The following is a 26,987-nucleotide window of genomic DNA, read 5'->3' as shown; positions in this document are numbered from 1 at the left end:
TTAGAGATCCAGGGAGAGTGTTCCTAGCAGAAGATACAAAGCATACGTCTCCTCTCTCCAAGATAGAGAACTTGATGTGTTGTAAGAATAAAAATGATCATTGTGAAGTAAAATAGCAACTATAGGTAGGTGCCAGATTGCTAGGGTCTTTACAGGCTATATATTGGAAGACAATTGAGGGGCTTTCAGTAGGGGAGTTGACATCATCTGAATTGCCTATGACAAATGATATGATATCATGGACTATAGAAGCCAATAAAAATAGTTATTAACCCATAATTGGAAAAATTTTATAAGTAAGAAAACAAAGGTCTACCTATCAGATCATAAGCAGTATCCCAAAGTTAGGAGGAGAAAGGTTTGCCAAAGAGCAATAAAAAATCTTTGAGTTGGATCAGATCATATCTTAGATCAGATAAGCATTATAAAAGGTTATTCAGTAAAGAATGCTAGAATGGTGGGATGATGAAAATCCTGTTACATATGGAAAAAAAATGAGGAGAAAAACAACAAAATAAACACACACACACACACAAAAGAAACAATAAAGGGGGGGGAGAAAAAGGAATATGTGGTGCAGAGCTGAAATAATGAAAATTAAGAATAAAGAATTAGGGGAATTAGGGAAGGAAAATTATATATATATATATATATAGCCTAATGTGCAAATTGTCCCCACGGGAGTGTGACCGGGAGACTAATTGCTCACTATGACGTGGGCTGACCACCAGGGGGTGGCGTGGAACAAAGGAAGGCCCTGGCTGGCAGCCAAAGAAGGGAGACCCCAGCCAGCAGCCAGAAGGAAGGCCCTGGCCGGCAGCCGGAAGGCCCTGATCGGCCCTGATCGCCAGCCATACCTAGCGACCCTACCCATGTACAAAAGTAAAGGAGGAAGAAAAGGAAAGAAAAAAATATGAAAAGCAAAATAGAGGAGAAAGCAGATAGAAAAGGAAAAGAGAGAAAGAAAAAAATATTGAGTAGGAAAAGGAAAGAGGAGCCCAGCCGACATGACTCAGTGTTTGAGCATACACCTATGAACCAGGAGGTCAGGTTGGATTCCTGGTCAGGGCAAATGCATGAGTTGCGGGCTCAGTCCCCAGTGTGGGGGGTGCAGGAGGCAGCCAAGCAGTGATTCTCTCTCATCATTGATGTTTCTATCTCTCTCTTCCTCTCCCTTCCTCTCTAAAATTATATTTTTTAAAAAGGGAAGAGGAAAATCAGATATGTGAGCAAAACAATAGAGACTAGAATAATAACAAATAAAGTCAGATATATAAAGAAGATAAATTTAAAAAAGGAAAGAGAAAATTCCAAGAAAGAGGAAAAAAAAGAAGAAAAAAATGAAGTGGTGTTCGCTTCAGCAGAGTTTAGTGCTCCATGGGAGTTCCCTTTGGATCCTGCTCTTCTGATGACTGCTAACTGTTCTGTCTGCCAATTCTGGGCTTCTCGTGAGGTACTTAGGTGCTAACCACTGTCAGAGACTGTCTTCCTTTGGCTTTCAACAACATGCTTGAAGCTCCAAGGGATCCACAGTTTGTGCCTGTCTCCACAGGACTTGGCTGCAAATAGAAAGGGCCAGTCTGCCCTCTAATGCAGGTTTGTTTGCAGCATGGGGCCCAAGGATGGGTCAGCAAACTTCCCTTCGTTCCCTGGGCTCCTTCTCTGCCCACCTTTGCCTGTTAGCCAGCTGTCGATTTTTTATTTATTTATTTTTTAATTTTTACCCAAGGATGTTTTTCTTGATTTTAGAGAGAGAGAATGAGAAAGAGAGGGAAACATTGATGTGAGAAAAACATCAGCTAGTTGCCTCTGATTGGGGATCAAACCCACAACCTAGGTATATGTCCTGGTGGGGAATCGAACCTGCAGCCTTTTGGTATACAGGATGATGCTCCAAACAACTGAGCCATCTGGCCACAGCCCAGTTGTCAATCTTAATCACTCAAAAGTCTGTTTCTGAAAAGGCTTTAGGCAGAGAAGTACTGCTCAGATTTCAGGGAATGTGGTGGGTGTGTTTCCCTGTCCCAAAGCTGCTACTCTGTGAGTGGCCCAAAATATTACTCTGCCCTTGGCTGGACAGAGATCCTTGTATGCAATCCAGTGGGATCAGCTGGAAACCTGGAGTTTCTATCAGCTCTCCCCTGCAGGGAAAGTAACTACCAGTCATGTTCCCTGGATAGTGGGGCAGAAGGCCCCTCCCCCAATCACTGATGCTCCCTGAGACTGTTCAAACCAGCAGGCTTGGCCTCTGTTTTTGTTTCCTCTGAAAAGTCAAAATGCAGGGTGTGGCAGGCAGGGCTCCTGAGGATAGGGCGGGCGGGCTGTATCACCTAGGGTGGGGTTGTTATTTTCACCTGTCCTGCAGCTACTGGGAGAGGCTAGCAGCTCCTCTCAGTGAAAATAGCCATTTCAGTTTGGGTGCTTATGAATGACCAAATACAGGATTCTTGGCTGCTGCTTTTCCACGTCTCATTGCAATGCTTCCCACCCCAGCCTCTCCTTAGGCGCACCTCAAGTGTGTGCCTCCCTCTGCACTGAAGCATTGGGTGAGTAGCTGCAAATGAATAAAACAAAAACAAAACTGGGGCTTTCTCTCCTACCGGCTCCAGACTCAGTCAGGTCCTGCAACCCTGCCGCCTTTCAGAGCTGATGTTACCTGGGCTGCTGTTCTCAGGTCTGGTGCTCTGGACTATGGAGCCTAGCCTGGGTTCCGGGCCTCGATCTTCTGAGGGAAAAGACTTTGCTGTAGCTTCAGAGCTTCCTCCTCACTCTCGGCCTGCGGCCCCTGGAAGCTGGGTCAGTTCCTCTAGCGACCTCACCCTACCTACTGGTCTCGGGGGTTTTCTGTCCTTTAATATAAGTCTCCTCAGCTGGGCCTCAGTTCTAATTCCAGGTGTATGTTCCCCACTTCAGTTTTATATCCAATCTAGCCCTGGGAGGAGGTGCAGGAAAGGTCTGCCTATTACTCCATTCATTTTTGATTGGTAGATTTGCTGTAACATTGGCTTTGAAGCCAAAGAGACTGGGTTTATTGTCCATCTGCTACTTATTAGCTATTTGATAGTAGACAAGTTATATAACCTTACTATTGGACACTTGTTTCACCATCTCTAAAATGGGGATAAAATATTAACATCACAGGACTGTTATAAGGGATTCTTTCAAAACTGAGGTGTATTGTATATAAAATGCTTTGCATTGCCTGTGTAGCCACTCATTGATTTAGTTATTTCTTTTAGCCCTGGGTTTTGACATGTGGCTATAAATTTGAGTATAATAGAGGAACATGCTAGGTAATGGGAAATTAATTGATTAAATGTCATTTTCTTTCATTTCAGAGCCTATTTAAAGTAATTATAGAATTTTTGATGAGCAATATTATCAAAATGAAACTTATTGTTAGAGGGAAAATGGCTGGTTAGGTTTCCCTTGTAGTCAGGTTATTGTGTTACAGAGTTATATGTTTAAAAATAGAATTTAAAAGTAGTAAAATGTCTTGTGATCATTTTATAATTAAGGAATCTGAGAACCAGAGTAGTTAATTACATATTAATACATTTTAGAGATGATACTTGACTTCCATTGTTCTAAATGGATGCTCTTTCCTTTATGATAACTTGAATGAGGTAGATAACAGCTACACAGAGGAGGACACAGTAGAAGATGATGAAAATCTGGAAGAGAGAAAGTGGTTTAAAATTACACAAACTACAGTGTTAGAGATCTAGAAAGACTGATAACTGTTGACTGGTTGTTCTTTACTTGCAATTGTAATCTTCACCTACAATTGTTTTTCTACTCCATTCTTCCCACTTGGATTAATCCTCCCTTTGAAATTTTGAAAACACTGCATGGCTAAGTAAAGCTATTCATCCCTCAGGCCAATGAGACCTTTTAGGATCCTGATATGCATGTTACTTGTCTCTAATTTGATGTAAACTTCTTTGGCAGAAACCACATTCCTTATTGTGCTAACTCCTTCTGTTTACATAGTACATTTTACTTTTTCCTGTGCTTTTTACTTTTTATTTTATCTCTTACATTTGTAGATATTTATTTATAGAAAATATTCATAAATACATTTATAGAAAATGTTATTTTAAACTGTCTGACATGTTCATGCTCAGCATTTTGCCTCAAATGTCAAGTTTCTTTTCTAAGGCATTCTGGGAACTAAGCTGTCTGTACTGATTCTGGCCTTTTCAAGATACAAAGATTCATAGGTCTTTTTAGAGTTCTAAGATATTCTACAAATGATACAGATATCAGATGATCTAGAAAAGTTTAAATTATGTTCCTGGGAGTTCAGGGTTCAGAATTCTCTTAGAAGATAGCAAAGAGACTTTTTAAATTGAGATTCTGGATAAAATGTCATTTGGAATTTGCCACTCCCGGGGGATGGGAGTTTGAGAATTGCTGATATAATCCAGCCCCTTCATTTTATAAATTAATAAGTAAATTATGTCTTAGAGGTTAAATAATTAGCCTAAGGCAGCCATTTTCAACCAGTGTGCCACAATAATTTTTAAAACCAAATACCTAAATGCAAAGGGGTCAAGTCTTTTGGACAAATAGTCTACCAACCTTTTCTAGGGGCTGAGACTTTGGGTGAGTACCGCTTTGGCTAAGCCCCTTGTCTTACATACCTAGAGGTGGAAATACTTAGTTACATCTGGTAGCACTAGTTGTTTTAACAACCTCTATTGAAATAGAATTTTTCTCCTCAAAATTACCTCTGTTTTTATCAAAAAAACCAAATCAAGACCATTTTATCTACTGTATTCAATTGGGCCTGATCGTTTGCATAAACACAAGAATGGTAACTGACTACCTTTGCCGGAATTTCATGATTGAATCTTAATGTGCCCCGTAGGGCCAGGAAGCCAAGCTATCTAGCTGCCATCAGGCCTGCCTACAGTATCTGCTGAGTTAGGTGAATCCCTTACCTGTAGCAACTCCACCTGAGCCCACACTCTAGGCTTTAAGGCCCATCTCAGTAGCCCTCCTACTCGTTGTGGCCCAGAGTGTGTGGGGGTTCCGCAGGGACACAGAGGCATCCTTATTGCTCCCCTTCTACTCTGACCAACCGCCAGTGATGGTAGGGCATGGGCCTGACACTCCAGCGCCAGCCATCTTCAGGGCTCCCAAGCAGGATACCAGGCTTTTCCCGTGGCACTTTTATTGGCTTCAAGTCTTCAGAGTCTAGACAGGTTTCTTTAAAACATGATACTCCAGTCAAAGTTTTCCATTAATAAAACCACTATTAAGAACCAGTCTTATTGAATTTATGCAAAGAAATGTATTGCCATGATTTATTAAGCATTGCCAGATTTCAGAGGAATTATATAAGGAGAAAAACATACTGATCTGCTCTAAGATTTTCTGATTTTGCTTGCCAGTTTCTTTTCATGGATTCTTCAGAGTTATAACAAAACAGTAACTGTTGGATTTCTTTTATCAGTCCCCCTTAAGTACTTTGGCATAACTATTTACCCTCTGTTTAGGGAGGCAGAATGTATTCTTTTTTTTTTTTTAAAGATATCGTTTATTGATTTTTTACAGAGAGGAAGGGAGAGGGATAGAGAGTTAGAAACATCAATGAGAGAGAAACATTGATCAGCTGCCTCCTGCACACTCCCTACTGGGGATGTGCCTGCAACCAAGGTACATGCCCTTGACCGGAATCGAACCTGGGATCCTTCAGTCCGCAGGCCGACGCTCTATCCACTGAGCCAAACCAGTTAGGGCAGCAGAATGTATTCTAATAAATAATTGAAAACAGCAAGTCAAACAAAACACGTCACAGGCAGGGTTAGGGCCAGTAAATTTCTCCTCCCTGCGGATCTGTAAGCCCTTTGTGTCCACCAAAGAGATAAGGAAACCATAAATAACAAGTTCTTTGAAATTTACTACTTTGTTAATTTGCTAAGCAAATAGTTAACTTGAAAAGACTTCTCTCTTGCTTTTCTTACAAGCAATCTCAGAACCAAGTAATCTTGGAACCTAGCCAGCCTTTATTTTAGCCTTTAAATCTACCCTAGAACTTCAAAATTTCAATTTAATACAGCGAATTTACAACCCAGGTAAGGGCAACTGATAGACAGAAATTTTTATTAGCGAAGTGGGCTGATTCCTTCTGTAATGGTGAGCAAAAGACTCTGAGAACTGCTAGAGACTTTTGCAGCCTATCACGGGTCCAGTCCAAATGTTCAGCCAGATGAATCAACAGAAATGTAAATAAATCAAAGTAGCTTTCACTTTACACAGACCAGTTAATGAGCAGCCAAGACAGACAAACACTCCTACTTATACTCTCTCAGTACACCAGCCTAGACTGGAGCTGAGCAAATAAACGAAACAATGCCCAACTCCCCAAATGGGCGTGGGGGCATTCCTGGCACCCATGTCCCAGAACAGAATTCTTAACCAACGTCTCGGTGAGAACCTACCGGAGGAGTTAAGACTGCGTCCAGTCCCCCTTCTCGGTAGCAAATTGGCTAGTCCCACACAAACAAACAGCTGTCCACTCAGAGTTTAAACAAATTCCCAATTTCTAACAAATTCCAAATTCCAAACAAATTCCCAATTCCAAAGGGAGCTCTGTGGCTTCCCGGGAGGTGATCAAGCTCCCCTTCCACTCATTCCGAGTGGGCCAAACTGGTAGGGGATTGGGGCCCCCACCTTACCAATTCTGTCGACAGGTCCCAAGGTGTGTCCGTCCACGCTCTCCAGATGCCGGCCGGGTCCTGGGCTGAGGTCCGGGAGCGCCCGGAGTCCCCCCGGTTCAATTCTGCTAAATCAGCAGAGCGGCGCCTCCCGGGGGCCTATCCGGCTCCCCCCGTCCCCAAACCCAGTCCACACCGGAGGCCAAAAGGCCACGATGGGTGGTTCCCCGGTCTTCCCGAAATGTCAGGGAACCAATTATGTTACAGAAAAAAACGGACAAGAACCAAACAGCGCTCTGAGAGTTTGGAGTTACACTTTATTCACCGCGGCGGGCTTAGGGAAATAAATCCAAATTCTAAGCCAAGCTACAAGCAGAACTTCCCTTTTTATAGAAGAGCCAGCCCTTTGTGTGCTTGCTGGCGGCGGCCTTGAAAACTACACAGTTCTATCAGTTAAAAAATGCAGCTGGCATGGCATTGGGTGTATCTAGTCTCCGGCCTACAAGGTCAGACAGCTAAGTTTATCTCCCCCATTATTCAAGCAGGCTAGAAAGCAAACTTATTTTTTCAGAATAAGAGGCCATCCAAAGAATAGCAGAGAATTCCAAACGGTAGTTTTACAGAATAGGGGTTTTCCTTCACATCCTTAGAACTGAAACTTAGAAAATTTTATCAGGAATCAGTGCTGTTAAAAGCAGAGTACTAGAGAATGTTCACTAATAAAATAGAAAAAGGAGTAAGAGAGGATATTGAGAGAGTGAGAGCCAGTACAAAGGATTACCAGATTGGAAGTAACAGTGAGGCTGAAGGCTACTATGTTGAGGTACTTTAGAAAGTAAGTCAGAATGTTAGGTGATGGTCAGAGAGAAGGATGTAGACAACTGAGATTGTAGAAAGATTGCATTTATTGGTATGACAGTAGCAGTGAGAGCGTGGGGTGTAAGATAGAATACCAGATTATGACTATTTATTGGTTTCAAATTTTCAGAAATTATTTATACTACATTAAAGAAGGTTAAACTATAACACTTTTAAACCATGCACAGTCAATATCCTCATCTATATTACAAAAATATAAGCTGATATTTGACACTGTGGTTGAGTATGCAGCAACATTGTAAAACTTAAGGCATGGAGGAGAACACATTGTATTCTTTCATTTAATGGCCTGCTTCTCAAGAAAAAAAGGAAGAAAGTCTTCTATCAGATAACTCACAAGGGGGCATGAATAAGAAGGTTGAGGTAAAAACCTAGATATTTAGGCAAAAAGTGAAAATGATCTCTCATAGAAACTATGTCAGTGAGAAAGATGCTTTCCTCCCTATAAAAGGATAAAAATGCATGCAACATCTTTTTAATGGGGAGTAAAGCATCTTAATATAGAACAAGTCATAGAATAGGAACACAGAGACATTTAAATTTCCTCCATGTCTGAGCTGTCTGACATTGAGCATATTGTTTAATCTGAGATGCTGTTTTTTTAACTTATTCTGGAGCTATAGTAACATTTACACTTTTTACCTCTCTTTTGCTGAGGTAAATTCTGCTACTATCAAATGACATGTCATATCCTCCTTTGAGGCTATGTAAGTCCTCTGAGACAAACTATCCTATACAATAAAAGGGTAATATACAAATCAACCAAACAGAAGAACAGTCGGTCGCTATGACATCACTGACCACCAGGGGGCAGATGCTCATCGCAGGAGCTGCCCCGTGGTCGTCAGTGCGCTTCCACAGGGGGAGCACCGCTCAGCCAGAAGCCAGGCTCACAGCTGGTGAGTGCAGTGGAAGTGGCAGGAGCTTCTCCCGCCTCTGCTGCAATCGGACATCCCCCAAGGGCTCCCGGACTGCGAGAGGGCACAGGCCAGGCTGAGGGACTCTCTCCTCCCCCCCTGAGTGCTCGAATTTCATGCACCGGGCCTCTAGTCCTATATAATAAAAGGCTAATATGCAAATCGACTGGACAGTGGAACGACCAATCGCTATGATGCACACTGACCACTAGGGGCAGACACTAAATGCAGAAGCTGCCCCCTGGTTGTCAGTGCGCTCCCACAGGGGGAGCGCCACTCAGCCAGAAGCCGGGCTCACTGCTGGTGAGTGCAGTGGCGGTAGCGGCAGCCTCTCCTGCCTCCTCGGCAGCACTAAGGATGTCCGACTGACAGCACACCTAAGCCGTCAGTGGGACATCCCCCGAGGGCTTCCAGACTGCAAGAAGGCACAGGCTGGGCTAAGGGACCCCCTGAGTGCACAAATTTCGTGCACCAGGCCTCTAATCTATATTAATAAAAGGGTAATATGCTAATTAGACTAGGAGACCTTCCGGACATTCTTCTGGACAAAGCCATGGTGGCGGGGCCGAGGTAGAGGCAGTTAGAGGCCAAGGGAGGGCAGTTGTGAGTGATCAGGCTGGTGGGGGGCGGGGCCGTTGGAGGTAAGAAGACCAGCAGGGGGGCCAGTTGGGGGCAAGCAGGCCATCAGTGGGGGTCAGTTGGAGGTTATCAGGACAGCGGGGGGGAGCAGTTTGGAGTGAGCAGGCCAGCAGGGGGGCAGTTGGGGGCAAGCAGGCCAGTGGGGAGGGAAAGTGGGGGTGAGTAGGCAAGCAGTGGGGGGGCAGTTGGGGGTGATCAGGCTGGCAGGCAGAGTGGTTAGGGGCAATCAGGCAGGCAGGTGAGCGGTTAGGAGCCAGCAGTCCTGGTTTGTGAGAGGGATGTCTAACTGCCAGTTTAGGCCCAATCCCTGTAAACTGGCAGTAGGACATCCTTCGAGGAGTCCCGGATTGGAGAGGGTGCAGGCCGGGCTGAGGAACACCCCTCCCCTGTGCACGAATTTCGTGCACCGGGCCACTAGTATATTATAATTGTCTACTTTTTTTTTTTCTTTCTCATCTGTCACCTCTTGATCATTTAGGTACTCTCCAATATTCTTTAAGGACTTTGGTTCTTCACTCTAACATTAGCCATCATTATGAGAGATTTTTTAAAAATCTGTATATCTAAACACTTATTTAACCTACTATTATTTCAAATTTTTTGAATACTTCAGGCCCAGTGTATTTTTACTTCCTGACATTTTAGCAATGAATTGTTCTGAAATCTTAAATTCAATATGCTGAACTTTCACCAACTCTTACTACTATTTCCTTAAATGAGATAACTACACAAAGCACCTAGATCAGTGATGGCGAACCTATGACACGCGAACTCATTTTTTTGGTTGATTTTTCTTTGTTAAATGGCATTTAAATATATAAAATAAGTATCAAAAATATAAGTCTTTGTTTTACTATGGTTGCAAATATCAAAAAATTTCTACATGTGACACGGCACCAGAGTTAAGTTTGATGTAGTCCCATTTGTTTATTATTTTCTTTTGTTTCCCTGGTCAGGGGAGATATGTCAGAAAAAATATTGCTACAAGAAATGTTTAAGATTTGACTCCCTATGTTTTCTCCTAGGTGTTTTATGGTTTCAGGTCTTAAAGGAAATACTTTTAGTTTTTCTCCTTTGAATATGGATTTGTCATATATGGCCATTATTATGTTGAGGCATGTTTTCTCTATTCCCACTTTGCTGAGAATTTTTATCATAAATGATGGTGGATATTAACTGCTTTTCTGCATCTATTGATATGATCATAGTATTTTTATCCTTCATTTTGCTTATGTGGTGTATCACATTCATTAATTTGTGGATATTGTATCAACCTTGCACCCCAGGAATAAATCCCACTAGGAATGATGTATGATCTTTTTACTATATTATTTGAATTTAGTTTGCTTATATTTTGTTGAGGATTTTTGCATCTCTGTTCATCAGGGATATTGGTATATAATTATTTTTCTTTGTAGTGCCTTTATATGATTTTGGAATCAGAGTAATGCTGACCTCATAAAATGAGCTTGGGAGGCTTTCCTCCTCTTGTGTTTTTTGGAATATTTTGAGGATAGGTGTTAGTTTTGCTTTGAATGTTTGGTAAAATTCATCTGTGAACCTATCCAGTCCAGGAGTTTTGTTTGCTGGGAGTTTTTTAATTTATTATTTACTGCTTCGATTTCATTAGTTGTAATCAATTTGTTCATATTTTTTGTTTCTTCCTGATTCAGTTTTAGAAGATTGTTTCAAGGACTTTATCCATTTCTTCCAGATTGTCCAATCGTTGCCATATAGGTTGATAGTATTTTCTTACTCTTTGTATTTCTGTGACATCAGTTATTCTTTTTCATTTCTGATTTTATTTATTTGGGCTTTCTCTCTTTTGATTAATCAGGTTAATAGCTTATCAGTTTTGTTTATCTTTTCAAAGAAACAGCTTTTGTTTTCATTGATCTTTTGTATTTTTCTAGCTTTATTTTATTTACTTCTGCTCTGATCTTTATTATTTCCTTCCTTCCACTCACTTTTGGTTTTGTTTGTTGTAAATTTTTTTATTTCCTTTAGGTGTAAGGTTAGTTGTTTACTTGAGTTTTTCCTTCTTTAGGTAGGCCTGTATTGCTATGAATTTTCCTCATAGGACTGCTTTGACTGTGTCCCATAGATTGTGTTGTTATGTGTTTATTTTCATTTGTTTTGAGATAATTTTTTATTTCCTTCTTGATCTCATTGTTAACCCATTCTTTGTTTAGTAACATATTGTTTAGCCTCCGTGTCTTTGTGTGGGTTTTTTTGTTTTTGTTTGTTTGTTTGTTTTGTAATTGATTTCTAATTGCAGAGCATTGTGTCCAGACAAGATGCTTGATATGATCTTGAATGTATTGAGCCTCATTTTGTATCCTAACATATGGTCTACCCTGAAAAATGTTCCTTGTGCACTTAAAAAGAATGTACATTCTGCTGTTTTGGGGTTAAATGTTCTGAAAATATCAATTTATCTATCTGTTCTATTGTGTCATTTAAGGCCACTGTTTCTTTCTTGATTTTTTTAAATCTGAAAAGTCTATCCATTGATTCAATCAGGTGTTAAAAATCCCCTACTATGGCTGTACTGCTGTTGATCTCTCCCTTTATGTCCATCATGATTTGCTTTGTATGTTTGGGTGCTTTTATATTGGGTGCATGATTGTTTACAAGAGTTATATCCTCTTTTCAGTTGATCCTTTATCATTATATAATGTCCATCTTTATCTCCTATCATAGCCTTTGTTTTAAAGTCTATTTTGTTTGGTTTCCATTTGCATGAAATATCTTTTTCCATCCATTTACTTTTAGTCTCTTTACTTTTTGCTCTGAGATGGGTCTCTTGTAGACAGCATATATTTGGGCTTTGTTTTCTTATTGATTCAGCTACACTGTGTCTTTTGATTGGCTCATTTTAGCTATTTACATTTAAAGTGATTATTGAGAAGTATGTGTTTATTGCCACTTTATTTCTTATAACTATGTTCCTTTTTTTCTTCTTTTTTAAAGAAGACTATAACATTTCTTATAATACTAGTTTGGTGGTAATAAACTCCTTTATCTTTTCTTGTCTGGGACACTCTTTATTTTACATTCAATTTAAATGCTAGCCTTGCTGGGTAGATTAGTCTTGGTTGTAGGTTCTTTCCCTTCATCACTTTGAATAATTCCTGCCAGTCCCTTCTGGCCTGAAAAGTTTCCATTGCGAAAACAGCTGACAGTCTTATGGGAACTTCCTTTTAGGTAACTGTTTTTCTCTTGCGTTTAAAAATCTCTTCGTCTTTCTTTATCTTTATTTTCTTTTCTTTTCGCTTTTTGTTGTTATTTGGTGTTTTTTTATTTGTTTGTTTGTTTGATGTTGGGGGGGGGTGTTGTATTTTTGCTTTTTATAGAGAGAAAGGGAGAGAGAGAAACATTGATTGATTACCTTCCACACATGCCCTCACCTGGATCAAACCCACCACTTTTTGGTGTATGGATGATGCTACAGCCAACTGAGCCACACCAGCCAGGGCAAGATTCTCCTTGTCTTAATTATGATATGTCTCTTTGGGATCATTTCCTTTGGGACTCGCTGTGCTTCCTGGACTTGTCTATTTTCTTTACCAGGTTGGGGATGTTTTCAGTCATTATTTCTTTGAATAGATTCTTTATTCTTTGCTTTCTCCCTTCTCCTTGTTGTATCCCTATGATGCAGGTGTTGTTATCATGTTGTCCCAGTGGTCCCTTAGACTATCTTTATTTTTCACATTCTTTTTTCTTTTTGCTGCTCTGATTGGGTATTTTCTATTTTGTCTTTCAACTCACTGACTCTATTCTCTGCTTTATATAGCCTGCTGTTGAATCCCGCTAGTGTAGTCTTCATTTCAGATGTTGTATTCTTAGTTTCTTACTGGTTCTTTTTTACAGTTTCTTTGGCCTTTTTTATGTTTACTCTCTTTGTTTAAGTTCTTGCTGAGTTCATCCATTCTTCTCCTAAGTTCCTAGAGCATCATTATAATCAGTGTTTTGAACTCTTTGCCTGATAGCTGGCTTGCCTCCATTTCACTTAGTTCTGTTTCTCAGGATTTCTCTTCTTCTTTCATTTGGGGCATATTTCTTTGTCTCCCCAGTTAGCGCTGAAACTTCTGTAATAGATTATGAATAAGACACATTACATATAATGTCTCATGTAATCCTCCCAATAATCTTATGACATGTGTGCAGTTATTATCACTGTTTTGGGATTACTGACTTTAAGTAACATTTTTCAGGTCATACAGCTAGAAAGCTTTGGGAATCAACACAAGCATCTGACACCAAAGCCAAGCCAATCTGAAGCCAAAACCTATGTTCTTCATGATAGTAGGCTAACTTTTCTCTTTGTTTTACACTCTATCCTTCAGCCATGGTAGATTTGGTTAAGTGCATATCATCATCATCATCATCATAGCTGACATTTACTGGACATTGACTATGTGCTGAGCTTGTTTTAACTCTTTTTTTATATATATTTTTATTGATTTCAGAGAGAGAGAGTGAGAGAGAGAGAGAGAGAGAGAGAGAGAGAGAGAGAGAAACATCAGTGATGAGAGAGAGTCATTGATTGGCTGCCTCCTGCATGCCCCACACTGGGGATCCGGCCGCAACCTGGGCATGTGCCCTGACTGGGAATCCAACCGTGATCTCCTGGTTCATAGGTCAATGCTCAGCCACTGAGCCACGCTGGCTGGGCTTAACTTTTTTCAATATAATGTCAATATAGTATTGATATTATAATAATACATATTTTACAGATGAGCAAACTGAGGCCCACAAAGGATATGTAACTTGCTCAAAGTCTCAAAACTAGCAAGTGGTGTATAGATAAAATTTGAACCTGTTTGTTACGGGAATTTATTGAGTGTGCAGCACTAGGCAGTCGTGATTGTAGAGCCCCCTGTGTTTAACTAGCATACTGCCTGATCTGATTTGACCTCTATTCCTCTAGATTTAAAATCTTTTAGTTGCAGGCTATAATTTGCAAGTTGAAAACCAAAGTCCGTGGTTACAGAGCCATTCATAACCTGTCTCTACCTCTCATTTCCCAAGTCATTTCTATATATATTCTAGATTCTAACTACATGGAACTATTTCCAATCTCTATAGTATACTATATGCTTGCTTAATTTTATACATTCTTTTCCCTCTGATTACTGTCCTCCCCTCTTTTACTCTTGTGATTCATCTCTTCAAACCCAATTTGAGTAATTCTGATTTTTTTCTGATCTTTCTACTAGCTACCCTTAGGGGGCAAATATGGTCAGCTCTCTCTTTTGTGTTATTGTGCTTCTTGTCTTTATGGTCAAATTTATTTACTTTTCTATCTCCCCATCAAAACTATGAACTATCTGAAAACAGGACCATAAATTGTTTTTCTTTGTATCTCTATCACAGTACTTAATGTTTATATTCATTAAGTATTGATGGTATGAATAAAAATACTTTATTGTGAAATAATTTAAAAACTAAAAATTTCCTCAGTTTGTTTTTCCCCACACTTCAACATACCCAAGGGACAATGACACCTCTAATTGGTACAGTGATTCCCAAATAGATTCTCAAATAGACACACATTAGAATCTGAGGAGGGGGAAAACAGGTAATTTGAACATGTTTGCTTTCTTACCTACTCCCACCCTCCCCCACACAGTTGAATTTGATTTAATTCTCCATACCTCAACTGTTACTAGAAAGTCAGTGCTCTAAAACACACTATAAGCAGACGTTTTAGCTTTTTTCTACTTCTGTTATCTTTAATATGCAAGGTCTGCATTTAGCACTGAGAAATACAAAGGAGCCAGAAATGTTCTTTCTATAAGCATACTTACGGTATGATAGGTTCAAAACAAAACAGTTTTAGATAAAATAAAAACTATTAAATTCTGTTTCAGAAGTTTAGGGAAGTATTCTGCCATAGATGAGCTTGTGTCAAAAATAATCTCAACAGATAATGGGATTATTAGTTACAGAATGTAAAATAAATGTTTAAACTATTGAAATAAATAATAGAAGAATAAAAACATGAGCAAAGAATGAGTAATGAACCAACAAGACGAGGCAGAATTTTTTAAAAAATAAAATGCGATTCTAGATATCAGAGATTTACTTCAGAATAATTGAAGGAAAGGTGGTGATGAAACATGATTTACCATTAATTGATAAATTGTTAAAGCTGGGTGTGAAAGAACTTTTAACAAGTACTAATTTCATACCCAGCATCTATATGCCTCCCATCTGCCTGAACTATAACAAGCCCTTCTCCCTAATATAGTGGGAGAAGACAGGGAAAAGGAGGCCTCTCCTTCTGTGACCTGAAGCAATGCAATATAAATTACCAATCCCTGGTTGAATTATTTAGTCTGTTTATTTCCCAAAATAACTTTCCAAATATGTAAATCTTTAACTTGAATAGAATATTACAGCATTCACATACTGCTTTTAATTACCATTTGCTTATCTTAAAATAATTATACTCTATTCGTTCTTCTTCTCTCCCATAGTAATGTGTATCAGAGAGAAGAAATGAGGTAGGAGGCACTGGGCTCACATATTCACTGCCATAGGTATCTTTGTCTAGTCCTTTTCCTGTTTGGTGCTGAGACCCTCTGGCACATTGTGTCTTGAATCATTTTTTTCATGTTCTCTTTTTTATAAGTGTTTTCTTTATTCATTTGTATCAACTTATTTTATTATTTAAAGTCAAAAGATTTTTTTTTATTGTGTATACTAAGAACTTACATAAGATGTATAATTTCATAAATTTAAAGTTATTATTTGAAAGAAGTAATTTATTACTGTGTAGAGCTAAAAGAAAAAACATTTATCTATTTTTGTGGATGCTGTACAAAATCCTGGAAAAAACAAAATAATAGAAAAGTCTGGTGCTTTATAATTAAAATGTGTGTAGATTATAGCATATATGTAGATATCAGTTTATGATTTGATTCCCCAACTTATAAACTGTGTTCTTCAAGTACGTTTAGTAATTGATTGTTAAAACCTTAAATGCATTACCCTATGTAAGCATTTTTAACTAGAGGCCCAGTGCACAGATTCATGCACTGGTAGGGTCCCTTGGCCTGGCCTGTGCCTTCTTACAATCTGGCACCCCTCAGGGGATGTCGGACTGCCAATTTTGGCCCGATCCCCGCAGGCCAGGCCAAGGGACCCACCGGTGTCTACCTCTAGTATGCATATAAGATTTTTGGTTAATCTCTTTCCACCCTCCCCCCCTTTCCTCTGAGATTCATCAGTCTGTTACATGTTTCCCTGCCTGTGCATTGAACGTCTGCCCCCTGGTGGTTAGTGCATGTTATAGCTACCGGTCAAACGGTCAGCCAGTTGCTTAGTCTTTTATGTATATAGATGACTACAGAGTATTCTCTCATATGGATGTGGTATAATATATTTGCCCCTGGTTTTGGGACATTCAACTTACTGCGGGGTTTTTTTTGTTTTTTTTGTTGTGTTTTTTTTTTTGATGATGTGATAATTGAACATCTTTTTTTATAAAACTTAGTCTGAATTTCCCTTTTTCTCCCTACCTACAAGAGGCCCCTGCTATTATTAATTCTATTATCCAATGGTATTCTTTGAAGGTTAAGGGACCTAATATTCTTTAAGTGTTTGGCATAGTGTGTGGCACACTATAAGTGCAGAATAAATACTCTCCACAACCTTTCTCTGACTCAGCATTGATACAGGAAATATGATTTGAAATGGTTCTTTGAGGTGAGCACTGAGGTCTTTTAGCAATAGCACAGCAAGGGATGCCACATGGCGGGGGAAAATCCGAAAGATTGAAGCTGTAAGATTGGAAAGAGTTTCTGTAGTCATTCATTTGTTTTAGTTGTTCCCAGTTGTATATTCTTTATATAAAAGGAATATCTTAGCTGGAGACTCTTAGAATATAATTTTCTTCCTTTGAATGAAAATGTATATGTTTATTAAAGTAATATTATAAGAGAGAAACATTGAAAAAGCACTCTTTAAAATAGTGCAATCATTGTGTGTGTTATTTGTTTATTGTATCTATATTTTATACTTTTTGTGATATTTTAGTCAAGTGTGTGTCCAATGATGTCTTCTGTTTTCTTTATTTTTTTTTTTAATTATCCTAGTCACGTGAACTGGAAATTTCAGTTTATTGGCGTGATTGGCGATCTCTGTGTGCTGTAAAATTTCTGAGGTTAGAAGACTTTTTAGACAACCAACGGCATGGCATGTGTCTCTATTTGGAACCACAGGGTACTTTATTTGCAGAGGTAATAAATGTATTTTATTAAATGTGCATAACTGTAATTGAAATTATATATGTAGACAGCATGATGTAGAAGTGGAGAGAGTATTAGGCTAAACCACATACAACTTGAAATCTTGGCTCAGCTTTGCCACTGAAAAGGTATATTATCTTAAGACAAATAATTCATCCTCTGATTTGTTTACTCAGAGGGCGTTGGACTATATTATATCTAAGGTTCTCTTAAATTTTCAAAACTTAGTAGTGTAGTGAATTTCATGACCATAAATCCAGTGCTATATTCATATCAACTTAAATTTTCTTCACTGTAGGTTACCTTTTTTAATCCAGTTATTGAAAGAAGACCAAAACTCCAACGACAAAAGAAAATTTTTTCAAAACAGCAAGGTAATTACTAAGAAATCAAATACTAAGTGTTTCCTGAAGTAAAGAAAATCTGTGTACTTTTTTTTTCTTTTTTTAAATCTTCATTGTTGAGAGTATTAACCCCATTAACCCCTTCTAGTTCGTTCTGCTCTCCGCCCCAGACCATCACTACCCTATTGTCTATGTCCATTTTTAATTTTTTGAGGAAACTCCATACTGTTTCCATAATAGCTGCACCAGTCTGCATTCCTACCAGTAATATACTAGGGTTCCCTTTTCTCCACATCCTTGCCAGCATTTGTCATTTGTTGATTTGTTGATGGTAGCCATTCTGACAGGTGTGAGGTGATACCTCATTGTCATTTTAATTTGCATCTCTCTGATGATCAGTGACTTTGAGCATTTTTTCATGTATCTTGGCCTTCTCTATGTCCATTTTGGAGAAGTGTCTATTTAGGTTCTTTGCCCATATTTAAATTGGATTGTTTGTCTTCCTTTTGTTAAGTTGTATGAACTCCTTTATATTTTGGATAGTAACCCTTTATCAGAGGTATCATTACCAGACATGTTCTCCCTTACAGTGGGCTCCTTTTTCATTTTGTTGATGGTTTCTTTTGCTGTGTAGAGCTTTTTAGTTTGATGTAGTCCCATTTGTTTATTTCCTCCTTAGTTACCTTTGCCCTAGTAAATGTATCAGTAAACATGTTGCTATGAGAGATGTCTGAGATTTTGCTGCCTATGATTTCCTATTTTTATGATTTCACAACTTACATTTAAGTCATTTATCCATTTTGAATTTATTCTTGTGTATGGTGTAAGTTGGTGGTCTAGTTTCATTTTTTTGCCTGTATCTGTCCAGTTTTCCCAACATCATTTATTGAATAGACTCTCTTGACTCCATTGTATATTCTTGCCTCCTTTGTCAAATATTAATTGAGCATAATGGCTTGGGTCGATTTCTGGGTTCTCTGTTCTGTTCCATTGATCTATGTGCCTGTTATTGTGCAAGTACCAGGCTCTTTTGATTACAGTGGCTTTGTAGTATAACTTGATATCTGGTATTATAATCCCTCCAACTTAGTTCTTCTTTCTCAAGATTGCTGCAGCTATTTGGGGTCTTTTTTGGTTCCACATAAATTTTGGAGAGTTTGTTCTAGATCTGTGAAGTATGCTGTTGGTATTTTAATATGGATTGTATTGAATCTATAGGTTGCTTTGGGTAGTATGAACATTTTAATGATGTTAATTCTACCAATCCATGAACACGATATATTCTTCCACTTCTTTATATCTTCCCCTATCTCTTTCTTCAACACCGTGTAGTTTTTGAAGTACATGTCCTTTACCTCCTTGGTTAAGTTTATTCCTAAATATTTTAATTTTTTTGTTGTTGCACTGGTAAATGGGATTGTTTGTTTAATTTCTCTTTCAGAGAATTCGTTAGTGGTATATAAAAAATGCCATCAACATCTGGGTGTTAATTTATATCCTGCTACATTGCCAAATTCATTTATTAAATCTAGTAATTTTTTTATGGCGTCTTTAGGGTTTTCTGTGTACAATATCATGTCATCTGCATATAATGAGAGTTTTACTTTCTCATTATTTCTTCTTCTTGCCTGACCACTGTGGCTATGACTTCCAGTGTGTTCTTTATTAGTGTTGTCATTCTTTATTTCCGACAGGTCTTTTTTCATAGTTACTATATCTTTACTCACGCTGTTGAGCATCTTTGCAGTCATTATTCTGAACTCTACATCTGATAAATTTCTTACCTCCATTTCATTTAGCACTTCTTCTGGAGAATTCTCTTGTTCTCTCATTTGGGGGTTGTCTTTTTGTCTCCCCATTTTGGCTGTCTGTTTAGGTTTGTGTCTATTTATTAGGTAGATCTGCTATGACTCCCAATCACTAGTGCAGGAAAATGTCAGGCGCTGTTTGTGACTGGCCCTGAGTACCCGTTTGGAGCTATCAACTATCCACAGGCTGTGGCTTCCTCTGCTGGGGCTCGGTTCCTTTGGAAAGGACCAAGATGTGCACCAAGATCTGCTTTTCCTTGCCCCAGGCCTGGGTTAGATCAGGCAAAGACTCAAAACCTCCAGAGACCCACCTCTGTCTGCAATCTGATTGGTATTCAGTCTTGATTAGCTTAGGCTACCCACCACTGGAAGGGGTGAGAGGTTTTCCAACTGGGTGGGGCAAAGACTCCAGAGACCTGCCTCTGTCTCTGATTGTTATTTTCAGTCTCTTAATGGTCCTCAGAAACTCTATAAGGTGGGGCAAGAAGTTTTCAATTACTTTCCCCCCACCTACCTCCAGGCAAAAGCTGCCTTGATGGTAAAGGTGTACAGGAGAAAGATGTCCTCTGCAGTATGAGGGAATGTCTCAGCACAGGAAACAGTTGTCTGCCTTCCAAGCTCTAACCCCATAGTCCCCAAACCTGGTTTCTGCTCACATAGCTCCAGTCGACTCTGCTCTTCCTCTGCCAGAGCCCAAGGTGAGTGGCTGCACATGAAATTTTGTGCATTGGCCCTTTAAGAGAGTGCCTGCATTTCCAGCCATCTCTCCCTGGTAGACAGCAACCCTGCTGCTTTTCACAGCCAGATGTTATGTGGGCACCTTTCTCAGTTCTGGGCTGGGGGGCCCAACTTGGGGTTTAGACCTCAGAGTTCTCAGTGGCAACCCCACATAGCCGAGATATCTCTCTGAAAATTCAGCTGCTGTCTGTGGGAGCCTAGCCAGCCCTTTCGTGTCTCCTCAATTCCCATCAGTCTCTATACGGTCTCCACTTTCCATCCTTGCTTATCAGGGTTCTCTCCAGCTAGTCTTCAGTTGATTATTCAGGGTGGTTTATCTGTATTTTAATTATAATTGCAGTTTGGTCTTGGGAGCATGTCCGTGTAGTTTCTACTTTTCTGCACCATTTTGGAATCTCTCCATAATGTTTTAAAAGTGATATCCATCTTTGTATTTTGTTTTATTTTTATCTGTGTATTCATTTATTTTTATTAAGGAATATTTTAAACATACTCATAAGTAGAGAGACTAGAGCAATGTACCATCACTCAACTTCAACCACAGTCAGCTCATGGCCAATTTTGTTTTCTTTCTATCTCTTTCACTCATTACTTCCTCAGATTAATTGGAGCAAATCCAGACATCATATTGATTTATTCTTAAATATTATAGTTAGTATCTCCAAAAGATAAGAATTTTTATTAAGCCTTAACCACATATCATTACTAGACTTTAAAAATAAAGTATCTACCTATTTATCTTTAAAACTGTTTTGCTGTTTTGCACTAGTATTTATAACAAATAGTTAACTATTTTTTAAGTGGCACATTTTATTTGTCCTTAAATTATAAACCAATGAATATGAATTTTTTAATTATAGCTTTTGGTAATATGTAAAAAAATTACTTGTTCTGTTTATTTACAATATCCACAGGTAAAACATTTCTCAGAGCTCCTCAAATGAATATTAATATTGCCACTTGGGGAAGGCTAGTGAGAAGAGCTATTCCTACAGTAAATCATTCTGGCACCTTTAGTCCTCAAGCACCTGGGCCTGCTACAGTGCCAGTGGTTGATGTACGCATCCCAGAACTAGCATCTCCAACTAGGTACGTGTCTAAGATTTAAGCATTGCTTTTATAAAAAATAAAAAAAATTGTAACATTTGTATCTATTGATTACAGTGGGCCTATTTAAAGTCTCATTTTTTTTTTCCAAATTGTATGATGAAATTAGTATTCTGATTACTTTTAAAAATTAAAAATTGTTTGCTTTAATTTTAGATTATTTAAAATACATATTTTTGATAACTTTTTGGTGAATTACTTTCTCTTTTATAAGTGATTCTACAGTAACCAAATTGGACTTTGATCTTGAACCTGAACCTCCTCCAGCACCACCACGTGATTCTTCCCTTGGAGAAATGGATGAATCTGCTGAATTAAGAGATTTGGATGCACCAGAACAGGCAAGGCATTTTAAACTTTTATTTTTACCATGTGAATTACCAGTAAAAGCATCATAGTGAATGAGGTATACATTTCAATTATTTTAAAATTGTCTGTGTCCTGTCAGTATTGCTCAGTTAGTTGGAGCATCATCTCATGGGCCAAAGTGTCACAGGTTCCATTCCCAGTTAGGGCAAATTCCTGGGTTGCAGGTTGGATCCCATTAGGAGAGCAGTAGATCGATGTTCTCTCTCACATCAATATTTCTCTCTCTCTCTTTGTCCCCCCCGCCCCTTTCTCTTTCTCTCTCTCCCTCCCTCACTTCCTCCCCCTCTAAATTCAATGAGCATATACTCAGGTGAGGATTTTTTTTTTAATTGTCTGTGTTTTGTGTTCTTATGAGTGAAACATAAAAATCTCTAGATGTCCATGGGCCAGTAGAGATAAAATAGGCTGCTTCAGCTAAAAAGAGCATAAGAACATGATTGATAGTAAATGATATATTGTGTAAACACTCTTCCTCTTCTGGCTTGGTTAACATGATTTCTGAATACACATTGAAGGTGGCATTAATGTGTTAAGTTTTTCACATGTTTTAGATAAATGCAATATACAATTAACCTTAAAATGAATATTTAGTATCTGAATTTAACTTTTCTTACAGATATTGACTTCTGACATTTTTATTTTAACTTTATCCTTACCTACTAAGTTGAATGTTTCTTTGATTTAATGAGTATTTAATATTTCATAGGACTCAGAAGCTGTTTTTGATATTGAAAATGACAGAAATAGTATACGTCCAAAATCTCAATCTGAATTTGAAGCTGATATTCCTCAATCAAGCCTAGAATACAGTGGAGTTCGAGAACTTGAGGATAGAAGGTAAAGAATATGTACAGAACTTTGCTACTGCATGTTTGGTCTCATACTTTTACCTTATTTTTAAATGATATTGCTGTTTTCAGATCTCAACAAATGTTTCAGTTTAATCTACAAGACTTCAGATGTTGTGCTGTCTTGGGTAGAGGACATTTTGGAAAGGTAATCTCTTAATATTTCTTTAATACCTACAAAAGTAATAACTCTAGTGGGAAATAATTATTTAATCTCATTTCAGGTGCTTTTGGCTGAATATAAACACACAAATGAGATGTTTGCTATAAAAGCCTTAAAGAAAGGAGACATTGTAGCTCGAGACGAAGTAGACAGGTTAGTTTTTTAAAACATAAACCGATGAACAAAAACAGATCCAGAGACAGAGAAGCATCGATAAGATGCTCAAACCTCAGAGAGAAGGTAGGGGAGGGTGGGGGTAAGGGGGAGAGATCAACCAAAGGACTTGTATGCATGCATATAAGCATAACCAATGGACACAGACACCAGGGGGTGAGGGTGAGGGCAGGATTGAGGCGGGGGGGCATTGGGGGGATAAGGATACATTTGTAATACCTTAATAAAGGGAAATAAAAATAAATAAATAAAATTATTTATTTTTCTGAAGTTGTGACTTAATAACAGCAAAACTATCATAAATAGGGTGATTAAATATGAAAATAAGTTAATTCCAAGTTGTACTTGAATATTTGACTTGATTTTCTTCTACTTTAAGTCAAGTTGATTTTCAGGGAGAGAAGTAGTAATTTTTTTCTATTTCGTCAAAATTAATGTTCCAGAGTCAGAAATTTTGAACAATGTTCTTTGTAGCAGCTTGTAAGAATTCTTACAGAAAAAAACCTATGATTCTATAGACTTTACAGAGAAATTATACCACTCTCAAGGAGCTTCTTGAAGCATGTTACAGAATTCTCCATGTAGCCTCTCTATTTTCCAGTCAGCCTTCCAAATTAAAACTTATGCAGCATATCTTTACTTCATATATTATATGATAAAATACTTGAATTCTGTAACTTATGAATTAAAAAGACTGTCCTTGAAATTACCTTGGTCACAAACTTTTATTTTTATTATGCTTTAGATTGCTAAATTCTCTGACCATTTCCTGATAAATTTTTACAGTTTACCCTAATTAAGTCTTTTCTGTTAACTATAACACTAGCTATACGTGTGCTGCTCTGGTACTGTCAGTGCAAACTCTATAATCTTTGTCATACTAATCATATATTTTAGTTTGCATTAACATATTTCAATTCATTATATACATCAAGCAGACCAAATTTTTTAAAGCATATGTAGCAAAACAAAGATGTATTTTATGGTTTTAAAGTTATAATAGTTAAGAACTTTGCTTAGTTTAGAGTTTGGTAATTTTTAAAGAGCATTGTTTCCAGCTAGAACCTAAGGGAAGAAAAAAACCTATTTATTTTTAAATGTTTTCTCTTACAGCCTGATGTGTGAAAAAAGAATTTTTGAAACTGTGAATAGTGTAAGGCATCCATTTTTGGTGAACCTTTTTGCATGTTTCCAAACCAAAGAGCATGTTTGCTTTGTAATGGAATATGCTGCCGGTGGGGACCTAATGATGCACATTCATACTGATGTCTTTTCTGAACCAAGAGCTGTGTAAGTATACTTTAGACATTTCTCTGAATTTTTCATGACTAATTTTTTTCTGGAAAGGAAAACAGCTCTCTGAATTAATTCTCATCCCCCACCCCCTTTCCCAAATAGAAAATAAGACTTTAGAAATTTTTACCTTTTGCCACCAAAAACAAAAACAAAAAATCTATTTAATTCTGTTGTCCATGTTGAAATTTCATGGATTACCCTAAATCATACTTGATAATTTAAATAAAAACTTAGATTCTTTTTAATAAAATTTTTGCTGGGTTTGTTTTTTTTAATAATTTTTTAAAATTGATTTGTTGTTGTTTTTAGAGAGAGAGGATAGGAGAGAAAGAGAAACATTGATGTGAGATGCTCCCTACCAGGGATGGAGCCCACAACCCAGTCATGTGCCCTGACCAGGAATCAAACAGACACAGGATGATGCCCAACCAACTTAGACACCGTGGCCAGGGCTAAAACTTTTGTTTTCTGTTACATTTTATCCCTAGGGAATGCCATTATGACCATGACTTTAAATACCAAATATACTCAAAGTACATTGTTAAGTGGAAAGAGAAAAGGTAGAATAGTCTGTCATATTATTGTACGAAATACTAGTATTTGTATTTTAAAGGGTAATTTTAAGTATCTGTATATGTTTACAATATCTCTGAAAGTATCCAAGAAAGTGGTATATATATTGCTTCCAATGAAAGACATAGAAAGTAGACTAAATTAGAATCCTTTTTGTAATTCTTGAATGTGATATAATATGAAAGTTTTACTTATTCAAATGCATAAAAAATAAATAATAGCATACACAAGATTAAATATATACATATATGTAGTTCCCCCTATTGTTATCCCAGTTTATAGCTCTTAAATGGTGGAGCTAGGATTTGAACCTAGGAAAGTGCTCTTTTTTTTTTTAAATATATTTTGATGATTTCTTACAGAGAGGAAGGGAGAGAGATAGAGAATTAGAAACATCGATCAGCTGCCTCCTGCACATCTCCTACTGCGATGCCCACAAGAGAGGAAGGGAGAGAGATAGAGAATTAGAAACATCGATCAGCTGCCTCCTGCACATCTCCTACTGGGGATATGCCCGCAACCAAGATACATGCCCTTGACCGGAATCGAACCTGGGACCTTTCAGTCCGCAGGCCGACACTCTATCCACTGAGCCAGACCGGTTTCGGCAGGAAAGTGCTCTTAATAGCTACACTCTACATCAGTGATGGCGAACCTTTTGAGCTCGGCGTGTCATCATTTTGAAAAACCCTAACTTAACTCTGGTGCCGTGTCACATATAGAAATTTTTTGATATTTACAACCATAGTAAAACAAAGACTTATATTTTTGATGTTTATTTTATATATTTAAGTGCCATTTAACAAAGAAAAATCAACCAAAAAAATGAGTTCACGTGTCACCTCTGACACGCGTGTCATAGGTTCGCCATCACTGCTCTACATGCTAGTGTTTACCAAATTTAGGTCGGTTTTTTTTAAGTCCTCACCTAAGGATAAATTTTTCGTTGATTTTAGAGAGAGGGAGGGAAGAAGAGGAAGAGAGAGAGAGACATTGATTTGAGAGAGAAACATCGAATAGTTGTCTACTATACACACCTGACCAGGGATCAATCCTGCAACCTTTCGGTCTACAGGGTGACACTCCAACCAACTGAGCCACACCAGCCAGGACTCACTAAATTTATATCTTCAGCCAGGACTCACCAAATTTACTTGACTTTCCCTCTGTATGGCTGATATTATTTCTCATTTAACTTCTCAAACTAAGCTACTGATTTTTCCTATTTTTTCCTGACCTCACCCACCACTTCCCAGACCTACTACTCTTCTAGTCTTCTCCATCTTAGTAAATGTCAGTACCATCTATCGATTGTACAAGCCAAAACATGGAGAATCATTCTTGATCCTCTTTTTCCTTACATGCAACATACAAATTATTAGCAAGTTTGATCAATTCTACCTTCAAAACATATCTCAAATCAGTAGTAAATCTCTATTGGGTTTATTCTTAAATTGTCATTACTTGTTTATATTTTGACAACTGACATTTATTTAGCATTTTCACTTCTTTGATTCATATCATAACCTTTAGAGGTATGTAGAGCAGATAGTAGTATACTGTTGTACCTTCAAATTTCTTCTGTTTTGTTATGCCTTTAAAATATGTTGTGTGTGTTTATATATAAAATCTAGTTCTTCCTTTAGAAATTTTTATTTTTGCTGAGACTGCAATTCATATACAAATGAAACAAGCCCAATGAAATACAGAAATAAAATGATACATTCCACTACTTCAGGTCTGAAGTACTCTAATTATTCAGATCTCACCTCAAATGTTATTTCTTAGGTCATTTTTTGAGTATCCTATCTAAAATACCACTATTACTAATGTCCAACCCATGTCTCTATTGTATTTTATTTCTCCATAACACTTTCTTTCTACCTAAAATCATCTTATGTATTTATTTTTTACATAAGGTGTAAAAGGCAGAGAAACAAGGACCTTTTCTATGTACTAACGGAATAGCTAGAAAGGTGGCTGGCGCATAAATGATCAGTGACTTTTTACTGATTGAGACTATGAAATCAAAATCAGTTCAGTTCCTAGCTTTACTGTTTTCTAGCTATGTGACTTTAGACAAATTACTCTCTGAGAGCATCATTTTCTGCTTCTATAAAATATTTTATCTTAAAAGCTTTATTTTAAGATTAAGCCAATTGATGAAAATATCTAACACAGTACCTGACACATAGTAAGCATTCACTAA

The 26,987-nt window shown here is 37.9% G+C and overlaps 1 protein-coding gene across 6 annotated transcripts in view; it reads left to right on the top strand.

Annotated features, from left to right (window-relative positions):
- PKN2 (protein kinase N2) overlaps positions 1–26,987 on the top strand; it is a 157,442-nt gene that overhangs the window by 111,414 nt on the left and 19,041 nt on the right. For 5 of the 6 annotated variants that reach the window (XM_005885314.2, XM_014532603.1, XM_014532604.1 and 2 more), the window contains exons 9-16: positions 17,206–17,349; positions 17,657–17,732; positions 21,163–21,337; positions 21,570–21,696; positions 22,431–22,561; positions 22,645–22,720; positions 22,797–22,888; positions 24,023–24,199. In XM_005885314.2, the coding sequence (XP_005885376.1) occupies positions 17,206–17,349; positions 17,657–17,732; positions 21,163–21,337; positions 21,570–21,696; positions 22,431–22,561; positions 22,645–22,720; positions 22,797–22,888; positions 24,023–24,199 (998 nt within the window). Of the gene's footprint in view, positions 1–17,205; positions 17,350–17,656; positions 17,733–21,162; positions 21,338–21,569; positions 21,697–22,430; positions 22,562–22,644; positions 22,721–22,796; positions 22,889–24,022; positions 24,200–25,853; positions 26,217–26,987 lie in introns of those variants that run through there. The other variant, XM_014532607.1, reaches the window with a different exon arrangement.

The sequence above is a fragment of the Myotis brandtii genome, unplaced genomic scaffold, assembly GCF_000412655.1.
Source record: "Myotis brandtii unplaced genomic scaffold, ASM41265v1 scaffold90, whole genome shotgun sequence".
Classification (NCBI taxonomy): domain Eukaryota; kingdom Metazoa; phylum Chordata; class Mammalia; order Chiroptera; family Vespertilionidae; genus Myotis; species Myotis brandtii.
This window is presented reverse-complemented; position numbering and strand designations above follow the sequence as displayed.